Below are 24,572 nucleotides of genomic sequence, written 5' to 3' on the forward strand. Positions count from 1 at the left end.
TAAGTTAAAATAAAGGAACAGAAGAATGTTGACCTTATGTCCTACAAAAATGATCAGTATAATTGCTTTTTCTTTTGGGTGGGGGATTGATATTGAAATGAAGGGATTAAAGAAATAGATGCCTTGGAAGCTTTTCTGAAAGTTCCAAAGCAGTTTGGAAGGCGGAACGTGTCATGTTTCTCCAATTCAAATTTTCAGCATAAAGTCTTGGTATGAAAGCATAATTTTAATTCAAAAGTTGAACAGAAGAATGAGGAATACATGTCATACATCTGTAGTTTCTAAAGAAACCCAAGAAGAGGACAAAACACCCAGATAATTAACAGCGCCATCAGCTGCACTAACTAAACTAAAAATCCTGACTACTCCTAATAAACCGGCAAATCCTGTGTTAAAAATCCGAAAGCTAATGTGAAGCTAAAAACCTAATTGTAAACGATACATACTGTGATTTCCTGAGTGAGAAGAGCAGAGCCTAGGTAAATCTGTGGACCACTAAAATTTGAAAATACAAATACAGATATGAGAAAAACTAATGTCAGATTATCAGCCAGAAATCTCCAGATTTGAAGGACTGTCGTCATCACCGAAATCATCAGAACCCCCTTCAGGGGTTGATTCGTTAATGTCAGCTTCAAGGTCCATCGGGTCCATTTGCATAGAGTTCATAGAAGGCAAATTGTCGTATGGAATGAGGGGGTGGGGATGTGAAGTTTACCTTCTGTCCCCCGTAACCTCCTTCAGGGACTTGGTTGTTGATGATAGCTGGAATGGCAGCGGTGGTTGCGGGTTCAGCTCTCTGCTTCTTGGGCTTGTGCTCTTGATGATGGCCCGGTAAGAAACTCCCTAGCACCACCTGATAATTCATTCAGTTGTGACAATTAGCATAAGCCACAGTAAAACATTGGAGTTTATAAGGACAGTGAACAGGTTTGCTGTATTGAGTATAAAATGATGCATAGGCTGGCAACATTACTTTACCATTTAAGCAAGAAAGGGAAAATAGTTTATTATTATCTTACCTGAACGGGGCTAGCTGCAACGAGAAGACCAGCAAGTCCACCACCTAAGACTCGCCCATCAGGACCTGCTAGTGAGACACTCATGCCTCCTGATCTGCTCTTCATTATTCCGTTGTCAGTAGGCATAAATGATCCAGACAAGGAAAGTATCTCAAAACGACCCTACAGGATCCATAAAGAACTAGATTAAAAACTGTATAATCAGACATATTGAAAGCGGCGAGAAAACCCAAGTACTGAACACAATGAGGATCAAAATATGACAAGCTCACAGTCACAAGATATCACTCTTTAATAGACTTGTGCATTTTGTCAGTCAATGCACAGGCTCCTAAATTTTGAAAAGTGCATATCTATGGATTTTTAAAAAGTGCAAGCTAGATCAGATCCAAGATCGAAACATCTCAAAGAAGCAAACAGGTCTATCATATACATGTATGCAATTGCACTTATATTGAGAATGACACACCAGATGTCCACAATGTCACCGTAATTTGCTAAACAATAATGAATGGAAACTGCCTTATTATACCAAAGAGCTCCTAGTATGTCCATTCACCCCCCCCCCCCCCCAACTCCTCCTTCCCATCCTTCCTAGAAAAGAAAATCATCCATCACAGAAGTTGTTCATGATTAGCTTCACCCGCATTAAAAAAAACCCTCATTTACAGTTCACAGTATTGTACCAAAGAGCTTATGAATTTTCTAGAGGTCGGATTAAGCCACCACTAGATAATGCAACTTCACTTTCCGTTCCCTTTTCCATCCCCCCAATAGAAGTCTTCCTACCAACAATTAAGGAACCTCATCATAAGGAGAAGAAGGCATACTTCATATGTTAAAGTGCCACCAGAAGAATTAGGTTGACGAAGGGTGACATTTGAGATTGAACCGCTTGCAGAAAGAAACGCATATAGCACGGGATTCCTGCTGAGAAAACGATAGAACCTTCATCGCGACATCCTGATGGCAGGAAAAGAACAGAATCAGTACATGATCAGAGACAAGTGTTTGTTCATTCGAGTAGGCTGAATATACATGTAAGCATGGAAAATATAAGACCGAGTAATATATACTATCTTGGGAACTTTAGCAATATATAGAATATCCCCAGATAAGCATGTTTCAAAAACTATATAGAGTAAAACATACAATATGTGGAATTTGGAGGTTTTGGGAATGTGGGGTGTTACTCGTGTTAGTCACATTATCTTCATAGAAAGAACACTTTTTTGGTCATTATCAAGATTATCTGTCAGTGATTTTGCAATTCTCAACTGAAGAATGGGTGTAAAAGTAAAACAATACAACCAAATCCAGGGCACTTCAAAATAGAGATATTCATTTCAGCAGCATAACAATGAATGTGTTGTATTGCAATTATGTAAACATCAGGAAAACAGTTTTGAGAATTACGTATCCTAGACTAGATCCAGCAGAGACAAGTTTCTTTAAGCTTTGGTTGCAGTCAGTATACTGAAATAGCTGAAGATCTTTCGATGAACAGCTATCAGTAAAAATTTAGGGAATATTGATTAACAAGAATATTTGACTGAAAGATATTAATACATACCTCCCCAGCATTTACAGTGATCACATGAGGTGTGAAATTTGCACCAACGAAATACGCAAGTCGATCACCTGAATAGCTTCATATATTAGCAATCGTCAACCAATATCAGATAAAATTTATTCACAGGAACAAATTAAACTATAAGCTTAAGGCAGATAGGATACAAAATACAAAGTAGAAGCACATGAAATTTAGGCACAATATACATGGCAGGGAAAGGAGTCAGCATCTGTCAATTTCCAGCAATAGCATATTCTTAGAACTCTCCAGTTAAGTTCCTCTAATGACATCTCAGCAAGGAGGCATAGTAAGGATGCTAATGAGACTCATTGACCACATCAAACATCATATCTTTGACATCATTCCAAGATATATCTATAATGTATATCTTTAAGAGATATGTGAAGTCTGTAAGAATTCACGAGTATTAGGAAGCAAGCAGGTGGGTCAGAGTTAGATAAATAACTTCATTGGATAAGATTACCTTGGCTCCAGATTATTTCAGCCGTAATAAAAGCATAGTCAATTCTTGAATCCATATTATATTTGAATTGAATAAGAACTTAGCACCCTGTCTACTAAGTGGTTAGGGATAAGGCTGCACAAATCTAGGCCCTGAAATCTTGTCAGTGGAAGGGCCAAAGGTTCCATACATGGAGCTCGCCTATTAATTTAGCCAAATCCACTAGTATATCTTCAACATGTCTACCAGATTGAATTATGATCAGGAATTTTGTTTCACTATGGGGATCATTAAAATAAAAAAGACTAAGGATCAAACTAACACAATACAGTAGGTAAAAACATAATTAAATGGCAATTGCAGAAAGATGACAACATATAACAACAACATCAATAGCATATATCAGATTTAATACTTCTTTCAAATCAATTTTCGCAGTAGTGGCAGCAATGCAATTTCCTCTTCAAATAATAATGTTTTTTTTTTAAAGGGCAACTTGCCTTCATATAGCTCTATTTAAAATTTATTAGCTAATACTCCGTATAATTAAAACCATTCTTGATGATGTAATAAAAGTATCACGAATGAGACTTGACTACATAACTTTTCAAATTAACCAGTACTAGCTTTAGGCAGACTTAGATTTATAATGATTTCAGACCCAAATACATTTTAAACCCCAAAAATATTCAGCTACATATCATATTATCAGAGCACATTACAATCAATGCATATCATAGTGCCATACTGCAATTAGGAGAGCATTAGAAAGAACCAAACACCTCATACTGCTGCTATCTTATGCCAGATGATCTTGAACAAATATCAAGTACCTTGATTCCATATATGGACACAACCAAATTAAACATTGTAATTTATCGCCCTATTCGAACAATATCATATGGCATTCACACATCTTGTAAAATTAACCAGCACATCAGTACATGAATTTGATAAGGTTGTCAATTTCATTCATATGAAGCAACTTCAGTTATAACTTTGAAATGATCCATTCGGGGCCCAAGACAGAGCAAGAAAGGAATGTCCATCCCACATATTACTACTAAACATCAACTGAAAATATGCAGAAAAAACTACAAATTGCAGTAAAAATAAAACCAATTGCAGTACCATAAAAACATAACCTATATATACATTTCTTTAAGTGAGGTGCAAAAGTACCTAAACTCTCAAAACTCCACTTTTTGTGCCTTCTTAATTGACTGTAAAGGCCTTGCCCTAGGTTGTTTCCAACCTGAAAAATCTCCACTCAGAGGAATTGAAGCCGAAATCGGCATTGGTGACAATGCGGCTGCAGCAGCCCCATCAGAGCCATACTTCCTAGGCCTACCTCTCTTCTTCCTGGAATCGGAAGAAGGCGGTACTCCTGCCAAATTAACAGGTGAAGAGGCAGCTGCCATATTTGGAGCTCCTGGTTGGCTCAAAGGGTTTTCACCCCTTGCTGCCAAACAGAAACCCTGACTCCCTTCATCACCTTTCACTGCTACCCCAGAACTACTTATTTCCTCTTTACTAGCCTCCATGCATTAAAGGTTCAAACTTTCAACACAATAAACCCTTTCAGACAGCCTAAAACCCTAAGATTTTTACAAAATTACAATAAACCCAGAAAAATTTACTAAAACTACCTTAAAAAAATTGTAGAAAATCATATATTGAACTGAAAAGTTGCATTTACAGCCAACCAATATGAAAAATGATCAAATACCCAAAAACCAGAATCCTTTGAAAAAGCCCAAAAACAGGTCAATCAAGAACAAAACAAAATCAAAAAATTTCAACTCACTTACTGGCAATAATTTTTTTATGAAAAATTAAAACTGGAAATTTCATAAAACACCACAAATTTAAATAAAAAACCTAAAGATCTTTTCTTTCAATCTAAAAATCAGAATTTTTTTTCTAAATTATATTCACCATTTTAACAAAATATAGAAAAATAATAACAAAATTAGTACTGTAAATTTTTTTTAGCTTAACTTAAAAGAAAATACATACCCTCAACCTATTCCTTAGTGTCTGAAAACCACCAACTAGTTTTATTTTCTGGAAACTGGGTTTTTGCAGAAAAAGAGAAGAAAAAGGAGCAAAAATAAAAAAATTCTACAAATTGAAAAAATAAAATATTAACAAATACAGAAGATAATAAAAAAATTTGAAACTTTAATTAAATATTAGACCCGTCTAAATTACAAAATACGAAGAATTAATTATGGTTAAGAAAATGGTTCAAGTCCGTCTAGGGAATTTAATAAAGCAGGTATGAGTATACCAAAAAGTTGTAAAATTTTCAAAAATTAATTAAAAGAAAAAAATAGGAAATATAATAAAAACAATTTCCTTTTATGTTTTTTCATTATTTAAAAAAAAGGGTGCAAAATAATAAATTAAAGGCTGTAAAGTTAAGGTAAGAGAGAGCATGCCAATTTTCCAAACTACTACTACTAGCCTTGTTGCTTTGTCTTTTGGGGGTTAAAATTAAAAATTTAAACGGTTGATCATTACAATAATAAATAAAATATTACCCTTATTTTGAATCATAATTTACCGTTAATTGCCACTTTGAAAATATCCATTTGAATCTTCATCATGTTCAAATGTTCAATCTTTGCGGCTAGGGCTTTCTTGTACAGTTGTACTATGCCTTTGGACTAGTTTTAAGGATCTATCTTGATCACCACACCCAAAAATAAAAAAAATAAAAAAAAAAAAAAATTGAGAAATTTTGAGCATTTATCTTTTTTGTCCCCCTCTTAATTATAATGGGTAAAAAGATATTTGATGACAAGTTTTTTTGTTTTTTTTTCCCTAGCTTTGTAAAAGTTTTGCAATAATTGCATTTTTAGGGGTTTTGTTTTCATTTTGTACCTTGCTAAATTTTCATTGAGAATTTTTACATTACAAATGTGACAAGTGATAAATGCAGATAATAAGGACTTGTTAGTACAGTAAATTTTTTTGTTGTTTTTTGGACAAATGTTATGAGAATTTCTTTGCTTCATAAAAAGCATGAAAATTTCACATTAATCACAAACAACCAATTTTTGCCAAAAAAAAAAAATGTGAATAAATTTTTTATTATAAAATAAAAATATTGTATACATGGATTGTTTCGCATAAATCATGCACAATAGTTATTTTCATTCCTGCTACATTAATATATTCATTTGAATGTCAAAATAATTTTACAAAAATACTCAAAATGCAATTATACTACCTCCCAATAATAATGTTGTGGGAAAGTCAAGTAGAATTTGAAAGTAATTATGTCCAAAAAAATTTATATAAAAAACATTATTCATGGCAAAGATGTTCCAAGAAATTTCCTAAAACAATAATCCATGATCTAGGCCACTCAATCAAACAATATCTTTCAGTAATATTTGTTTAATCTGCCTTTTAAGGAGTGTCATAATCATTAATTAGTGTTCATCACTTAGAAAAACACTAATTTATTTTCATTTTATCTAAGGTGACATCATTTTATGGAGTAAAGTATACGCCAAACAAAGCAAATAGTGAAAAATTACCAATAAAGTATAAGCCATGTGATGACCACCTACCTATTTGGTGGAGTTTCCAATTAATCCTCCTAATATTACAAAAATGTCTAAGGTAAAAACTAAAATAAAAAATAACAAAGACAATAAATCTCCAAGGTAAAACCGAATTTTTTTTTTTAATAATAATAAGAAGAGGGAGAAACCCCCCATCAGTGGTCAAAGTAACATGACAAAGATTATGAATGGTCAAAGGAGAACGTAATTATTTCCAATTGAATAAAGAAATATGAGTATTTCACAAGCATACAATTGACAAGTTCAAGCAACAAAATAAAAATTAAGAATGCAGCACTGTGTAGTAATATACAAGTGTAGAAAGATGAAGAAGCCAATAGAAATAATTTGGCTCATCCATCAACTAAAGTAACTATGTACTCCGCCCAATCAAGAATTTATAGTCACATTCATAGTGTAATTTGAACAACGTGACCACAAAACCCTGCCGAATATTATGTTTTCAGAAAAAGGATTCCTCTAATATTCTAACTTCCAAGGTTTTTCTATAGCCTAACACAGTCACACTTGTATCACTCTTTTAAGATGAGTATTAGGCAATACAAAACCTGCTCTTCTTTCCTCAAATGAATATTCAACCTCTTCATCAGTTTCTTCCACTAATTTATCACCATCATGAAAATCAGGTTGATGAAGAGGCGCAGGTGTCATAGATGTGTGCATTGGAGCTGAAGCTGTTGAAGGTGTTGCAGGTTCAGGAATATGCATTTTTGGTGTCCAGTTTTCTTCATCTTCAGCAGGAATATTCTTTGAGGGTGTAGTAAATATTTGTTGGGATGTCTCTTTCTGGAAGGCTGTTTGCTGTTGCATGGCATTGTTATCATCATCATAGAAATCTTCATGTGCTCTTGTTGATGCCGTGGAAGAAATGGGAGAGAAAGGTCTTCGTACCACAGCTGGTTCTGTTTCACGACCGTTGAACGTGAAGTTCTTGTCCAAAACTCTTTGCACTACAATAGCAAAGCAATATCATAAGTGGGATTAACTTGCTGCGTAGGAATCCTCTCTCATCTTATGTTACATAATCTCCGATCAACACTCATCATCCATATTTACAAATAGCATTAGAGTATTATTAAAGTTGATGACATGTCATATAATTAGGAGGTGGTTAGATATAAGTTAAGATGTAAAAACAGGACATGATCCCAACCTGAAGTTGCTGGCTCAACAGAAAAATGTAAAGTGTAACCAAAAAAGTTAATCTAGGATTAACTCCATGGTTTTTTTTCCCCAATAATAAAAGGACAATTCTGTACTTTTTTGCACTATATGAGTGCATACCACAGGAACTGCCATAATACACGAGTGCATACCACAGGAACTGAAAAGGCACACCATCAGATGCAAGTGCCAAACTTTCTGCCTCAGAAATATGGCAGTGTCCAAAAAAACTTACCAGTTTGTGATCCCATGTTGTCATCTCTCTTAGAAGGGCGCAAATTTGGTGTTCCTCTGGCTGAATGAGATGAGTCAGGGCGAGGTGTTTGAATTGCATTTCCTCCAACAGAAACCCTTCTACCGTTTCCTCCTCCCGCAGATACTCTAGAACTTTTCTTTGCAGACTTCATTGGGCTAGGTTTAGAGCCAAAAAGTACCTCTTGTTCTGCCATCAGTTGTCCTTGAAGTTTCTTTTGTTCCTAAAGTTAGATATGAGTATGCATGATTAATAAAACATCCTTTTCAAATATACTCAAACAAATGTTTAGTTTGCTTTTTCTATCCCCCAAGAAATGATAATACTGTTTCTGATTTGTATATGACAACATGCAGCAACAAAAGGAAAACGCAATAATTTATTTGAGTATGGAGGTATTAGTCAGACAAAACAAAAACTATCAAAAGTAAAGGATTCAATGCTTTACACACCCGCTGTCGTTTCTTTTCTTGTTCCTTGTCTTGCCGTAATGTAATATACTCCTCGAGCATGGAAAGAAGATGAACCTGATTGATACATCTAGACAGATTAGAAGAAGGCAAATACAACAATTAATACTTTCTCGGCAGAGATGTATATACTTACACCATCATACAAGAACTCGAGACCTCTTTCTTCCTCCCAATGTTGAGTTTTTGCAGCCAAAGCCTCAACCATCCCTGCATAGCATTGAGAACAATCAAAATCAGCCAGCCAAAGATAAACCGGACCAGCCAGTTAATATAATATAGATACTTGCAAAGGTAACAAACATTTGACAAGGTTGAAGACTTAACGAGAATCATATCTCAACATCTCTAGATATTATGCTGACTAGCAAATATTTGTGAAATACATTCATAAAACAGTTTTTCGGAAAGTACATACTGCATGAAGGTTTCATAATCCGACCATTACGTTGGGAACTCCTTCTAACCCTCTAAATTTTATCACAATTTAATAGTGAGAACAGGCACTCCATTAAAAAGGGGAAGTGAGGATATAAGCAAAGGAAGTGCTAAATCAATTCCCATCGCATGCTGCTGTGAAGCCTATAATATAAAACTGCTCCCAGATTCTGGCTGTTACATCATCTTGGGAGTTGGGGTACAGCGTGATGTTGTGATGTTTACCTGGAAGCTTATTAACTATTGTTCGTGCTTTCTCTGCACGTTTGAGGATGAGATGAGAACCTCTTCCGGCATTGTATCTATTTTCATCCTGACATAGAAGTGAGGCATCTGTCAACACCTTACAAAGATAATACGAGAAAGTAGCAAATTATGGGCAAACCAAGAACTACCATATTATACTGTTCAAGCCACTCCTCCTCCTCACAGGCAGATAACCACTTCTCAACTTTTTCCAGAATATCTTTGCGGCTAAAAGCTTCTTCTTTGACCTTGGAAACTTCTAGTTCCATTTGTTCGAGGACAGAAGCAGGGTCCAATGCTCCTAAATAAAGAGGATTGAACATTGTGAAAATAAGCACAAAATAACAAAATTAACAATAAAATGCCAAAAGCAAGTAATCTGATTCTGTTGCCCCCTTTTTTTTTTAAACTCCTGATTCTATTGCCTCAATCACCACACAATAACAAAATTACAATAAAATGCTGAAAGCAAGTTACCTGATTCTATTGCCTCAATAAGATGTTCTGTTTCATCATCTAATGCAGGAATCATATGTGTCTTCCGACAAATTTCATCTAACTCTGCCCTCTTCTTCAAGACAAGCTCTTTCATCTTACTTGATTTAAGCTCTTCTAGCCTGGAAACTTCTGCCCCAACCTGCACAATTGCATGTATTTATTTTCGATGAGATCAACAATTCCTAAACACCAATATATTTGTTAGAGATTTCAGGAAAAAAAAATATACAGATAAGAGGAATGCTTCTCACGTATTGAATAAAATCTGCTGAAAGCATGTTGGGGCCGGTTATCTCATCTTCTGAAGCAGCAATATTACATGTGACATGTTGAAATGGTTGTTGTTCTTCAACTGGTGTATCCATCAGATTCCAGAGCTCCAGCAACATGGTAGCAAGGTCTTGGAGCTGCACAAGATTTTAAAAGAGCACACAAGTTTTAGCCAATAAGAAATTTAACTTAGAAGAAAGCAAACAATAAACTAATCCAAAAGACCGCATTTCTGTACCCTCTGTCTCCTCTGAAGCTTAAGCTCTCGCAAACTCTTTACGGAAGACTCCAGTTGTTGAAGCGTATGAGAGCTTATACTATAATTTCCTTCAGATTCAACTAAACTGGGATGAAGTTCTTTTACAGTTTCCTTATAGTCCAATCCAAGGACAGAGCACAATAAACTCAATGCACTTAGGTTCTCCAGGACTTGCTTCAGGCGATCACTCTGCAAGTTGATGACCGGATAGGATTAAATAAATATTTATAGACTAAAATTTTTGCTGCTAGAGAAATCAGCACAGTCTGAAGCCTTGAATTGAAGAGAAAGAGGCGTTATTAATCAGAAACAAGCGCACCTTCTCCATTTGCAAGGATTGCAAGTTGTTTTTGCAATTCTTCAAGCCTTCTTAGAGTCAAGTCATTGTCATCCACAGATTCCGTCGAGCTATCATATCCAGCTGATCCATGTATTGCTATTGATACATTTTGAATCTGTTCAATGAGCTCAAGAAACTGATTCTTCCTGTCTGCTTTTCTTTTCCGCATCTCTTCTAGTTGTGAAAGAATGGCATTGAGTTCCTCCTTTAAACTTCCAGACTTTTGCTCAGTCTGAATTATATATAGCTTAGTTTATTATTCCTCATTAATTGGCATAAACAAACGTTATTAGAAACTGATCAAAGAAGTTAATCTGAATACGTCTTCTTAATCACAATATTAATCAACAAAGATTAAACACGGAATCATGGATCAATTTGATTTTTTCTAACTAGTAAGTGGCAACTGACAAAAGTAGCATGCAAGTCGTTTTGGAAAGAAATGTAGCTTAGATACATCACATGTCAGAGGAATTACACAGCATTACAAAATTAAATATCCTGCTCAAGCATTCTAAAAGAAGTAAAAGGATACTAATCCTACCAAATTCACAAATCAATTATTTCAACAATTACCTGTCTGATATGTACCGGAAGTTCTCCAATCGCAGAACAGATGGCTGCAAGTTCTGCCTCTGAATCAGCAATAGACTGTCGTAGCTGAGCTCTAGAGCAGTTAGCCACATCAACTTTTCTCCTGTATACTTCAAGGCATTCTTGTTCAAGCTCAAGTAGCATCTTATCCCTTGCTGTTTCAGACTCACCCACCTCATCCCATATTATCTAAAGAAAACAATAGACAAAAAAGAACAAAGTCAATCACTGATGAAAACACACTTAAGTATAAGGTACTATCCTTGAAATGCTGCTAACTTGTACCATACCTGAAGTTCATACAAAAGAGACCCACATGTAGTTTCTGCTTGTGAACGAGGATCATTGTGAATGTCACCCATATTAATAGATATCTATAACCACCAAATGTATTAACCTGGAGAAGGGTTATTGAGAGAGATAAGCAAAAACAGAAACAAATTAAGTTAAAAAAAAAGGACTGCACTTTGATATTGAACCAAAACTAAAGTCTAATATGGTGCACCTAGGTGCAAAATGCACGAGCACCACTATATAGCGATGCATACACTACACAATGCAAACAAACCGACAATAACTACACCGAATTCCTTCAGAGAAATTACATAGAATTAATTTTGACTCAATAAGCTTTGATTACTAAACTGTGCTATGAAGAGCTCTAATTTGACCTAACGATCCACTAATTTCGCACCACGACACCACAAACAATAAAGAAAAATACAAATAAGTTTTACAATAATATAAACCTGTACCCATGAAAGGAATATAAGCCAGTTAATGTACACATCAAGCTGCTCAAACAATGGCATTAATGACATAATCTATGAACTACCATGTACAATTAATTAGCTAAAGGGTTTTATCAATTGTAATCAATAATCATTTATTAATTGTACGGAGTAACTTTCATCATCAGCAAAACCCAAAATCAAACATACAAAAAACAACAATCCAATGAAAAATGCAAAGCAACAAATTTATTAATCAACGAATTTACAATAAGCAAACCCTAATTTCGGCATTGAAAATTGCAAATTAGGCAAGTTATCAAATTCGGATCAAACATCTGTAAATCAAATTGCATAAACATTCGATTAAGACACTCACATTTGCCAAATTATAAACAAAAGTTAACCAAAATCAAAAATGAAAAAAAACCCAATTAATGGAAAACAACAGGTAGAATTAGGGCTTAGGAGGGTCAAATTTAGGTGGATGAATAATTAATGGTCAGTCAATTATAAGTTAGGTAGAAAAACAAGCTAAAAATAGTAAATTTAGAAGTAAATATAGACCGACAGAAAGCTAATAAATCGGGAGGAGAGAGAAATTGTAAGAACACTAACCTTGAACAAAGAAACAGATTAAGGAAAAATGTCGGCAAATTATGAAATTTAGGAGAGAGAAAATGAGATTGAGAAGAATGAAGATGATGATGCAGAAGTAATGAGGTATGGGGTGAGGGAGACAAGGATTATGAAGAAATTCGACCGTTACCAGAGGAGGTAGGAGCGCTGAATAATTAATATGAAAATGGGAGAGATTTTCTATTTGTTTATTTTTCATAAGTGTATTTTTTTTTTTTTAAGGATTTTTAAGTATTATTGTACAATGCCTAAAAATAAGGAGATGAGGAAATTGTGGAGAGTGTTAAGAAGTTGAGGAGGTTGATATTGTAATGGAGTTGCTTAGACTAGGTAAAGGGCGGCCGGGCGGGGCTAGAATAGCGTGTGTGTATGATTTGATTGTGGGTTTTTAATATGTTGATTTAATTTGATTCTTAGGTTGCATATATAATTTGAGAGAATAGCCAAGTCACAAGTATTTGCATATTACAATTAGGTTTTACATTTATCTTGATTTATATATGTAAGATCATTAAGTAAAGAAAATGAGTCTAATATCATTATTTTATACTCCGATTTATACTATTTCTATTGTATAATTTTATCAAAAATAATAATAATAAAAAAAAAAAACTTATTATCATATTTCATTTCTATCTATTTTATTATGATTTTAACATATATATACTTTATTCTACTTCAATCTATACCACTTTTATTATCTTATTTTTCTTGTCTCATAATAACATTTTTTGCGCTTGTCCTTTCTTACTTTATCCACCTTTTTCTTATATCTGCTCGTGACGAGCTTTATAGTTTTCAATCTTATGCTAATAGAAATATACCAAGGATTCTCAAATTACTGAATTAGATCATTCAACAATATACCACTACACCTTTGGCTTTCCCAATTGATTATCAAGTTACTCAAACTTCATATTAGAAGCAACGGAAAAATCCCCAATAGGAAGTTTGGTTATAAATTTGAATCTATAAAAACATGTTAAGCACACAATATTTAACAATTAATTTTCACAATGAGAACAATGAATGATCACAGACAGGTTAATGAACTGTCTCATGAAAGAATACTACAAAAACTAGAAGGCAGAATTTTGGTTGCCTTCAAACTCTCGCCTGATGAGTTCAAGCATAAGCTCATTCCATGTATCAACAGGACCAGGCATACACCAATGCAAGCAATCTTGTGGAGGTGGACGCCCATTCGGATCCCTCTTTGTGATCTTATTCGGGTCAAGGCTCCGGTATGGACCTGGATGACCATCATGACGATACTTGAAAGCTTCTGTAATATCCATCAACTTCAATTTTGATTCATTAGTCCGTTTCTTAACAGCCTGGTGGAAGCCTGCAGTCTGTTTATCGTGCATGATATTCGTGTACTCGTGCTCCACCACTTGACCGGGAAATAAAGGTCTATCTTTACCTGTACACGATCCACCAGTGTTCCATGCACCATTCTCATAGTGATCAGGCGAATAAGACGTGACTATTGTTAGTCCCGAGTAGTTGGAATGAGTAGCCAGAGCAGTCAAGCTAGTCTCAGTAGATATTTCATATGCTTCAGTGCTGGTTATGTTCATTGCCAGATTTTCTGGTGAGTTCCACAATTGTGTTCCAACAATCTCGTTGTTTAACAAATAGACTGATCGCTTAGGAAACCAGTGGCCGTTGGAAAAGACTACAACATCAGATTTTGGTGTGAGTTCCATGAAGGTTTCATCAGGAACATCGAGGTGGATCTTCGTGATTCCATCTGGAACATAGCTGAAAGGTTCTGTTGTATGATGTACAAGCCATGCAGACCAAAAACGAATTATTGTTACAGAGTTTGATTTAAAAAACCAGCGCTGCATACGACGGTTCCCTCGATTTCGTGGAACTTCAACCTAACAACCATAAAGAATATATTTTGTTCAGTCTTGGCAATACAAGAATGCAAGTGAAACAACTAAGTGTCAAAGAATACTCTGGAATTACCTGCCAAAGTATGCACAAAAGAGACTCCATCTGGTTGCGAGCAACAGAGTCGCCGACAAAAGTTATGGTTTTTCCACTCATCAGCTCCAAAAATTTGGTTGCGTTAAATCTTGGGAGTTCACACTGTGATGGTTTCCATCTCCAGTTCTCGTACTCTTTGTCCGGCCTCCCATTTCCTTGGCAATTTTGATTCTGACTAAGGATAGGACATGTATTGTTTGTGTACAAAGGCCCTTCAGGGTCATAGTACCATTGCCCATCGTACAGGTCACAATCTACAAGTTTGACAATGAAAAAAGGAATTTATATTCATACTAAATTGAAATTTGATCTGATACCATCTTGACTTCTGTATAATACAGCAACTTGCATTCATAAACAACTACAGAAATTATGATCAAGTGAACAGAGAAGTAGGAAAACTACACATAAACAAGCAATCACAATCGCAAACAATTGCAATCAAGAATCACAATTTAGAGACATTCATAAGTTTGTAACCAAACTAACCCGACCCAAACCCATACAAGCCGGTTTAGCAGTTTTGGCCATTATTATCTAGCCAGAAATGTGTTTTATACAAATAGAAATAATCACCTGCTCAGTCTAACCAAATTCTAAAGGGCTTGAGAAGCTGTTTTGGCCTAATGCATAGACCTTCTATTAGCTCGGCCCTGCCCATGATCAACTTGCAGTATACAATACGTGCAAGTTGAAAGCGAGGAAGTTGAAGAAAATCATGTAAGCTGAAAAGTCAACATAGATTGGCTATTGATGCACTCAAACTCCTTTGGAAACCAAATGTAATGTATATGAAATCTGACTGCTTGTGCTGGGATACTCAGTAACATACCTGTCCTCAGGAGCAATTTGATTATATAATGCAATTAAAGATGATCTAAGTAGAAAGCTTATGTTCTTCCAGTCACTCATCGATAAAAACAATTTGTTGGACAATACTTAAAACAAATAACACACAACGTACAAATTCCAAAATAATGCTGTTATTAAGCATCCTTTTCTTTGAACTATTTAAACATGCTTCACAAATAGGTTAGCTGATTTACAGATTAAAAAAAAAAAATAGTGGCTTGAACCAAATTTAAGGAAAACACAAGCATAAGCAGATAAGGCTCACATCAAGGCAAGTTACAAAGCCTACCTGAACTATCTGAGCCTTCACTGCTTTCAGTTTGATTCCGAACAGGTTCAGTTTCTCCTGTAGACGCATCCACCTCCAATTCCATCTCTACTTCTGACTCATCATCATGGTCAGGTTTGGCTACATGCCCACCTTCCTGGGAAACAACAGAATCTGAATCTTCTGCAAGATTAGCCCCATAAATATAGTTTGTAGGGACCAACCTGTTGGGCCGTGACAATATGAACCAAGAATCCCAGGTTACAAATATTGTAAGTAGCACACCTAAAATTGCAATCGAAGAGGCTACTCTTCGATAGTTAGAGGACCTAGAATAGTCTCTAGAATAAGCCGAAGTCATAGCTACAAACTTGTGTTTTCTGAACTAGACCAACCATTAATACTTCACTTCTTCAACTAATATAACAATAAGCACCCTGCCTTCTTTCTTAGCACATGGAAATTATGCTTCCATTCAATTATGCCAAAATTGCGTCGGCTTGTGCTAATCCGGACAGCTAAATATGGCAACTAGACAAAGAAAAATCGATGCTGATTGATAGCGAATATGTGAACAGCTTGGATTAAATAAATACCAGTAATATGTATCACGCAGCCTAATGACATAAGAAAGACATTAATAATAGAATAACGACATAATAATAATTAAATAAGTTAAAATTATAGTGTAGAACCCAAAACATCTACAAGAAGCTTTCTGGCGTATTCCATCCACAACCAGGTTAAAATAAAACCTGATTCAATGGCAAAAATTTATCTGCTATTTTCCGTTAAATCAGACCCCTCAAACAAGAAACACCTACAGTGTAAATTTCTGCTTCGACAATAAATACTTTACAAGTATTTGTAACAATGATAAGATAGCAAAGTATCAGAGGCTACCTAGCTATTGATAAATATATATCGTCAGTTAGACGGTAGGGTTTTGGTTACCCTCAAACTCTCGTCTTATAACTTCAAGCACAAGCTCATTCCAGGTATCAACTGGGCCTGGCATACACCAATGGAGGCAATCTTGCGGTGGTGGCTTTCCATCTGGGCCTCGCTTTGTGATTTTATTCGGGTCAGGGCTCCTATATGGGCCTGGATGACCATCATGCCGATATGAGAAGGGTTCAGTGATGTCCAACAGCTTCAATTTCGAACGGTTTGTCTGCTTTTTAACAGCCTCATAAAATCCATTCACTTGTTTCTCGTGCATGATATTCGTGAAGTCGTTTTTCACCAACTGACCCGGCAATATGGGCCTCACTTTTCCTGTACATGATCCACCAGTGTTCCACGCACCGCCCTCGTAATGATCAGGTGAGTAAGCCCGAAGAATGGTCAGTCCAGTAAAATTAGGATGTGTAGCCATGGCAGTCAAGCTTGTCTCAACAGAAATTCCAAATGCGTCAACATTATTAATATTCAGCGGCTGCTGCTTCTTTGGTGGGGACCACAACTGGGTTCCAACCATCTGGTTATTCAACATGTAGACTGATTGCTTTGCAAACCAATGACCAGAAGAAAGTACAACCACATCAAAGTTTGGGATATTTTGCATGAAAACTTCATCTGGGACATCAAGGTGCAGTTTGGCAACTCCTGATGGAAGATCACCAGAAGCTTCAGATGTTTGATGGACAAGCCATGAAGACCAAATGCGAACTATCATAACTGACTTTGATTTGAAAAACCACCGTTGCATATGACGGTTTCCTCGATTCTTTGGAGTTTCAACCTAAAACAACAATGAAATAAAGAGCTAAGCATAACTGAACCACGATACCTAACATATTATGAAATAAAGAGACTCACAGTTTTCAAAATTCTCACTAATAAAGCTGGTTAAAACTAGCAGATCCAACCCAGATTGTTTAATTAGGCTCTTTTCCACTAGACCTGTTCCAATTTTACTGGATTTTGGCAGAGGCCGAACTGGGCAAACTCTGGTTTAGACTGGTTTGAGTGGACCAATTTTTTTCGCAACAGCTAAGCCCATGATCAGCTCTAACCTAGTACAGAAAATCCTAATAAAAAGAATAACTGGTTGATAGGGGAAAAATAAAAAAAAATATAAAAAAACGAAGTATAAGGAAATCTTAGGTGTTACACTTATAAATTCATAAGTTTAAGGGATTCAGTAATGCAATATCTTTTTGACAAACAATATACTACATCCTTACTCTTGCCTATCACCAAACAAATTAAGGGGAACAAAAAAAAGGACAGTAGGAATGTTTAGGGAGGAATAGAAACTACATGAACATATGCTATTTACCTGCCACAATAGGCACATAAGAGATTCCATCTGGTTTCTTGCAACTGAATCGCCAACAAAAGCCAGAGTTTTCCCCTTCATCAACTCTAAAAATTTGGTTGCATTAAATCTTGGAAGCTCACACTGTGCTGGCTTCCATCTCCAGCTCTCATATTCCTTGTCAGGCCTCCCATTACCTTGACAATTTTGCATTTGAGTGATAACAGGGCATGAATTGTTTGTGTAAAGAGGCCCAGCGGAATCATAGAACCATTCACCATGATACAAATCACACTCTGAAGAGAATTTCAAAGAAAATTCAATTAAAAAATCAGAAAGCTGGCCAAAACAGTATTCAAGTGAATTATAATGCTAGCATGTATATAGTATTATTGATAGAATCAGATTACAATGCTTCAAGTCAGAAACTCAAAGCACATGTTGGTAGGTTAAACCAATACTTACAATCTCCATTTGCAAACTAGCCAGTAGCCAACTCCAAAGGGATAGTTTCTAATTTTCTACAGTATATGCTTCAGTGCACATAACTCAACAAAGAACAACAGAATAATTTATTTTTAAATTACAAACTCATTTTGCACGTATCAGGATCCACTGCGTTCCAGATGCTTCCTTCTATACTGACCAATTCAATTTTTTCTAGTTCATTCAATGCATCTGATGATAGAAACTAAAGCATAAACTCTTAATTGACAGGACAAGGACTTCAAGATTCAAAGAATAAATGTACTAAAGATGTAGCACAACAAATTTAGAACGTTGGTGAAAAATAGGGTTATGACTCTTATGAGATGATGTGATGAATATATCACTTTCATTAGTTTCTTTTCATGTATCAACAGCAGATTGAACATCCTATATTTGCCAGTCTCTCAAGCCAATGTTAAAAAGTGTCAAGATTCAAGAAGTAATTAAAAGACCTCACAAAAGCATGAAAATGAATGCATTAATTATAATCATAGAAAGGAATTTAATTCAGAAAAATCAAAAAAAATTAAAAAGGCATCAGCAAGCTAAGTACTACAAGCAGCATGGAAAAACACAGTAGATCCGCAACCAAAGAGCATTAATAGTGAAAGAAAAATTAAACCAACAGTGACTCAGGGCACAAAGGCTAACCTGAATCAACTGATTCTTTGCTATCAGTATTGCCAGGTGAAGTCTCTGATTTAAGCAAATCAGCTGAGGCATCATTGATCAATTCATCTTTCGGCGAATCTCTATCATCCATAGGTAGAGGGTTGTTGGTAGCTTTTTCCCTAGGAATTTCCATAGGTTGAGTGTTATTAGTAGCTTGCTCTACAGGAATTTCAGTAGGTAAAGTGTTATTAGTAGCTTGTTCCCTGGGCATAGTATCATCACCAGAAGGCACCTCTTTCTGGCTACCTTCAGCATTTTGATTTTGACTGCCTTCAACATTTTTATTTTGGATATCTTCAACACGTTGATCTTTGCTGATTTCAGCATTTTGATTTTGATTATCTTCACCAGGTTGATTTTTGCTACCTCCATCATTTTGTTTTTGATTTTGATCTTTTTCAGTTGTACCCTCAGACTTAGCCAAATCTATGTCACTAAAATCTGTCTTGTCCTCACCGCGAACTTGACTCCCATTTAAACCTCCCAATGATACAGACAGACCCAAATCACTCGTCTGATCAACCCCATAAAAATAGCTCCGAACAACAGTCCCAACTGGGAATGACAACAAGATCCAAGAAGCCAATGTAATGAATACAGCCAGTAACCCAACTGAGATTATTATAGACGACAATGCGCGTGGATAATTAGATGCCGAACCATAGTCTTTGTGTGAAGCTAAAGCCATTCCTGCTATCTAGTATCTTCTCTACACTAAATCAACCATTTACAGATTGCACCAAAAATGAAACTTTCAATAATAATTGCAATTGCCAATTTTTGCAATAACACCCTATTAGAGCACAAATATAAAGCTCTAGATAGGGTTTCAATCAACCCACCAAAATCAATATAAATACCCAAATAATAGCAGAACATCACCTTCAACCACTTGTGAAGAACATTAAATCAATATTTTCCTGCAAATTAGACAGCCCAATATTCAATACATGAGCATTTATCCTTAAAATCAACAATTTAACAACAATCATTTCAAAATGAATAGACCCCCATAATTATCCCATCATAATTATTGATAAATTAATCAAATTCACTGTAATTATGGCAAACTTTTTCCAATAACAACCAACTAAAGCATTCAACAAAGCATAATTAATCAATACTCCGTACAAAATTAACACAAATCTAAATATAAGCACAAAAATAAAATCATTTCCTTCATTTAGAAGAAAACCCACGAAAAATAATCAAATATAATAAAATGAAGGAGAGAAACTAACCAGAAAATTGAATAAAAAACCCAGATGCAATGTAAACCGTCAAAACAGAGAGAAGAAGAAGAAGGCCAGAAATAAAATTCGTAGTAGAAAATTAGGAGTAGTGTGTATGTAATGGTGGTACCGTGGTAGTGGCAGGTACAAGATCTAAGATCAACTAGAGATTTGTTTAGTTGAAATTTTTGGTACGACTATTATTTTAAATATTACTCGTATTTTTTTATTGATTAAAGGCTTAAAGGGATTTCTATTGCTGGGTTTTTGCACAAATGATCGAGGGAGAGAAAAGGTTGGAGGAATTGAAAATCCTACGGAGTAGTTCTAAAATTCCAGACAAAGGTAGTGAGTTTCCGAGCCGGTATTTTATTTTCGGGTTTCGATATTTAATTTGCAAGTTTCTCGCCCTTCTGGTTCTTTTTTACTTGAATCGGTTCTATTTATTACAATTATAAATATAAAACTTTAAACATTAATAATTTTAATTTTCTAAATGTAAAAATTATATAATACCTCATTTTCATATTATTTGCAATGATTAGACATTTATTATACTTTACTTTATGTCAAATCGTTGCAAATAATATGAAACATAGGTAGTATTATGATACTCCGTAATACTTACGACCTGTTCACATTTACTTAATTTCAGTTCATTTCAGCTCCAATTAGTTCAGTTTGGTACAACTCCAATTTCCCTCTCTCATAAAATATTCATTTAGCTTAGTTCAGTTGAGTTCAGCTCCAATCAGTTCATCATTTCAGTTCAGTAAATATGAACAGACCCTTATTTTAAAGATGAATTCAAAAAGATCACACATTGATATATTTTTCCTTGCATATTGCTCATAAAAAACGGTTAAATGAGGGGTATTGAACAGTGTAAAAGTCAAAGCATGTCTAGTAAAAAAGAACAGAGGAAGTAGTTCACACTTCATAGTTCATATAGACGATAAAATGAATTTATGCTGTTGTATATGTATGTATACAATCAATTGAATGTTTATACAAACTATACCATGTGTTTTCCTATTAATGGTAAAATATACTCCGTACCTCATATAGTCAATGGAACGAATTTATGCTGTTGTATATGTATGTAGACATTCAATTGAATGTTTATCAAAGAGATAAACAATTTTCAATTCAAATTTCAATTAAGTTAATAGTCAATTGTGCATTTAAAAAATTTATACACCTTTCTCCTCGGAAAAAAATGTTTTATACACCGTACGTGATAATTTAAGGTATTACAAACGCAAGGTATAAAATTCAGCATATTTTTTGTTCGGATGTGGAGAATTATTTCAATTTTTCAAGCATAACAGATATACTTATGATTCGTACATTACATTGTACAAAGTACATATATATACTTTTAGATTTGTTTCTTTTATAGGATGTTTACTGAACGTTAGTTAGGATCGATGGAATCTCATAAAACTTGTATGAATTCTCTAATATCACATGGTTGAGCTTAGTGAAGATTTAACGTGGCTAATTAGATCATGGCTCATCGTTCGTCAATCCGAAAACGGTAAGATTCATGTTATTAATATGAATTCGTTCAGTTTGATCCTAAAGTACAACTATACAAATACTCCGTATTATGTCATTTATGTATGTAACTAATTTAGTAATTATGGACTATGAATACAGTAGTCTGTAATCTGTATGTACTGAAATAGTGAAATGGGTGCTTTTGCGTGCACCGTTAAGAAACCACTAATTATGTTAGTAATCAAATGCAATAATAATGCGAAAAACAAAGGAATTGAAGGTCCCACTCCACGTTCAAACACGATGGATTGAGTACTGATTTATGGGTTCACCGAATTAGGCATACCGTTGTTGATAATTGGATTAAGTCATATACGTTCCATATTTCACATTTATGCTTGAAAAATCATCCAAAATAAATGACCATGAATATCGAATTCTAACTAATATGAGTACAAAATATGGAGTACTTCGTATTTTAGAAATACAATTTTGCGGGATTATTATTTTTGAATATCAATTCTTTTATAACTTTTTGTGAGTTGTGAGCAATAGCTCAGTTAGTTAGAGCTTCTCTCTATTCAAATATTGTGATTGATAATCATTATCCGCTCTTGTGACTTTCTAAACACAGGAAAAAAATTAGCTAGATGATATCTATATGTAATATTTTATACTTTTTTTTTCCTCATTCCTATACTAGGGCCCTGTTCTTTAGAGCTGCTTTGCTCTGCTCTGCTCTGCCTTGCTCTGCTCTGCTCTGCTGAAATCTGCTCTGCTCTGCTGAAATCTGCTCTGCTCTGGGTTAATATCAATTAATAATATCAACAAACCAATAATTAATAATACTTAATAATTAAAGTACATAATAATTAAAGTACATTTTTTTAAAATTATAACAATTAAAAATTCACAATACAGATTTTTTATTATTTATTAATAATAATGTCTAACAATTTCTAAATACATATTGATCTTTATAATAACACATAATACATGTTTTTTTGGGAACAATAATACTACATTATTATAATAATGGTGAAAAATAATGATATAAAAAGGAAGATATTTTACTAATTTGTTACCTTTTTTTATTTAAAGAAAATAAAAAAGTAAATTATAACAATTAAAAATTCACAGTTTGGGTGATCCAAAATTTAATTTCCCTCATCCACCTCCGGGTAAACTCTGATTCTTCAATTACGTATTAAATATATATTTTCATTTATTATGTGTAAAGTACTCTTAAATATATATATTTCAGGAAAATTTTATTTGGTAGACTCGGCATATCCAAATACTCTTGGATATATGACGCCATACTTCGGGGGAGTAAGAATACATATGCCTGATTTTAGAATACTGCCACCTAGAGGATTAAAAGAACATTTTAATAAGCTTCATTCATCGCTAAGAATGAAGGTGGAATGTTCATTTGGACGGTTAAAAAAAATGTGGAGGATACTACATAACATGCCACAAGTGTCACAAAAGAGTCAAATGTCAATCATTATAGCCACTTGCACACTACATAATTTTATTCGGATGCATAAGCTTGGCATATCAATCATTCAACATGACGCAAGTATAGGAGTAGCAGATTCAACTATGTATGCACAATGGCGCAAAGTTAGTATGGCCAAAGTGCGACATCGTATAGCACGCCGAATTTGGAGGGCTAATCGCTCGGAAAGCGACAATGAAGGTGATGACAATGAATATCAAGATGGCAGTGAAGATGATGAAAATGAAGATCAAGATGACAATGAAGATGATGAAAATGAAGATCATATGGAAGTAGATGGTTAATTCACCACGATGTTTTAATAATTTGAATATGTAATAATTTGAATATTTTAAACCATTATCGTCTTTTATCTATTTAGTATAAACATATGTTAACGTGATACACATCTATTTATGTTTTCATTCACCCATCAATTATAATAGTGGTAGTAGTAAAAATAATAGTAGTAGTAGTAGTAGTAGTAGTAGTAGTAGTAGTAGTAGTAATAATAATAATAATAATAATAATAATAATAATAATAATAATAATAATAATTAAAAAATAATTCTAATACTACTAATAATAATGGTAGTACAATGCGATAATGATAGTAATAGTAGTTAAATTAAATAGTAACAACATTAATAATAATAATAATAGTAATAATAATAAAATTAAAAAATAATAATAAAATAAAATTAAAAAAATTAATAATAATAATAATAACAATAATAATAATAATAATAATAATAATAAAATTAATAATAATAGTTGTATTAATATTAATAAAAATAATGCTAAAATCTGCTCTGCTCTGCTGAAATCTGCTCTGCTGAAATCTGCTCTGCTCTGCTCTGCTTTGCTCTGCTGAAATCTGCTCTGCTCTGCTTGCCCCTGCTCTGCCCTGCTCTGCTCTACTCTGCTCTGCCCAGAAGCTCAAAAGAACAGGGCCTAGATAATTTATGGAAAACTATACATTAAGACTAATCCAAAGAGGCAACAAATTAACAATATTCATATATTGCATAATAACAATTTATTTTCCATTACTTAGAGATAATTATTGATCGATTAGTGGAGCCTTATTTGATTCATCTTTTCAAGTACTTGTAAGATATCAAATAAACTTGTATAGAGTTTAATTTTATACTAACATGTTATTATAATATTAGAGATATTAACGATTTTAAATATGCATTAATAAAAGTGTCAAAAGAGAAATAAGA

The 24,572-nt window shown here is 34.3% G+C and overlaps 3 protein-coding genes and 1 pseudogene across 3 annotated transcripts; all 4 read right to left on the reverse strand.

The window, feature by feature from the left end:
* Positions 1-306: 306 nt before the first annotated feature.
* LOC110690243 lies at positions 307-4,660 on the reverse strand (annotated as a pseudogene).
* A 2,173-nt stretch (positions 4,661-6,833) lies between these two features.
* LOC110690246 (65-kDa microtubule-associated protein 3-like) lies at positions 6,834-13,314 on the reverse strand. The gene is given in 14 exon segments (XM_021867071.1): positions 6,834-7,607; positions 8,057-8,297; positions 8,527-8,601; positions 8,681-8,754; positions 9,208-9,295; positions 9,378-9,529; positions 9,706-9,865; positions 9,978-10,133; positions 10,235-10,444; positions 10,575-10,598; positions 10,600-10,827; positions 11,172-11,378; positions 11,480-11,586; positions 12,539-13,314. Coding segments are annotated over 13 exon segments (2,136 nt in total). The 5' UTR covers positions 11,552-11,586; positions 12,539-13,314; the 3' UTR covers positions 6,834-7,158.
* A 190-nt stretch (positions 13,315-13,504) lies between these two features.
* Positions 13,505-16,229, reverse strand: LOC110690245 (protein YLS7-like). The gene is made up of 3 exons (XM_021867070.1): positions 15,702-16,229; positions 14,540-14,814; positions 13,505-14,448 (listed from the first exon to the last, which is right to left on the reverse strand). The coding sequence occupies exons 1-3, from the start codon at positions 16,039-16,041 to the stop codon at positions 13,639-13,641; spliced, it is 1,425 nt and encodes a 474-aa protein (XP_021722762.1). The 5' UTR covers positions 16,042-16,229; the 3' UTR covers positions 13,505-13,638.
* A 117-nt stretch (positions 16,230-16,346) lies between these two features.
* On the reverse strand, positions 16,347-20,776 carry LOC110690244 (protein YLS7-like). Its single transcript, XM_021867069.1, has 4 exons — positions 20,346-20,776; positions 19,084-20,024; positions 17,965-18,239; positions 16,347-17,424 (listed from the first exon to the last, which is right to left on the reverse strand). Exons 2-4 carry the CDS (start codon positions 19,790-19,792, stop codon positions 16,612-16,614), a joined length of 1,797 nt encoding a protein of 598 aa, XP_021722761.1. The 5' UTR covers positions 19,793-20,024; positions 20,346-20,776; the 3' UTR covers positions 16,347-16,611.
* Between the last annotated feature and the right edge of the window lie 3,796 nt (positions 20,777-24,572).

This window comes from Chenopodium quinoa, unplaced genomic scaffold (assembly GCF_001683475.1).
Source record: "Chenopodium quinoa cultivar QQ74 unplaced genomic scaffold, ASM168347v1, whole genome shotgun sequence".
Lineage (NCBI taxonomy): Eukaryota > Viridiplantae > Streptophyta > Magnoliopsida > Caryophyllales > Amaranthaceae > Chenopodium > Chenopodium quinoa.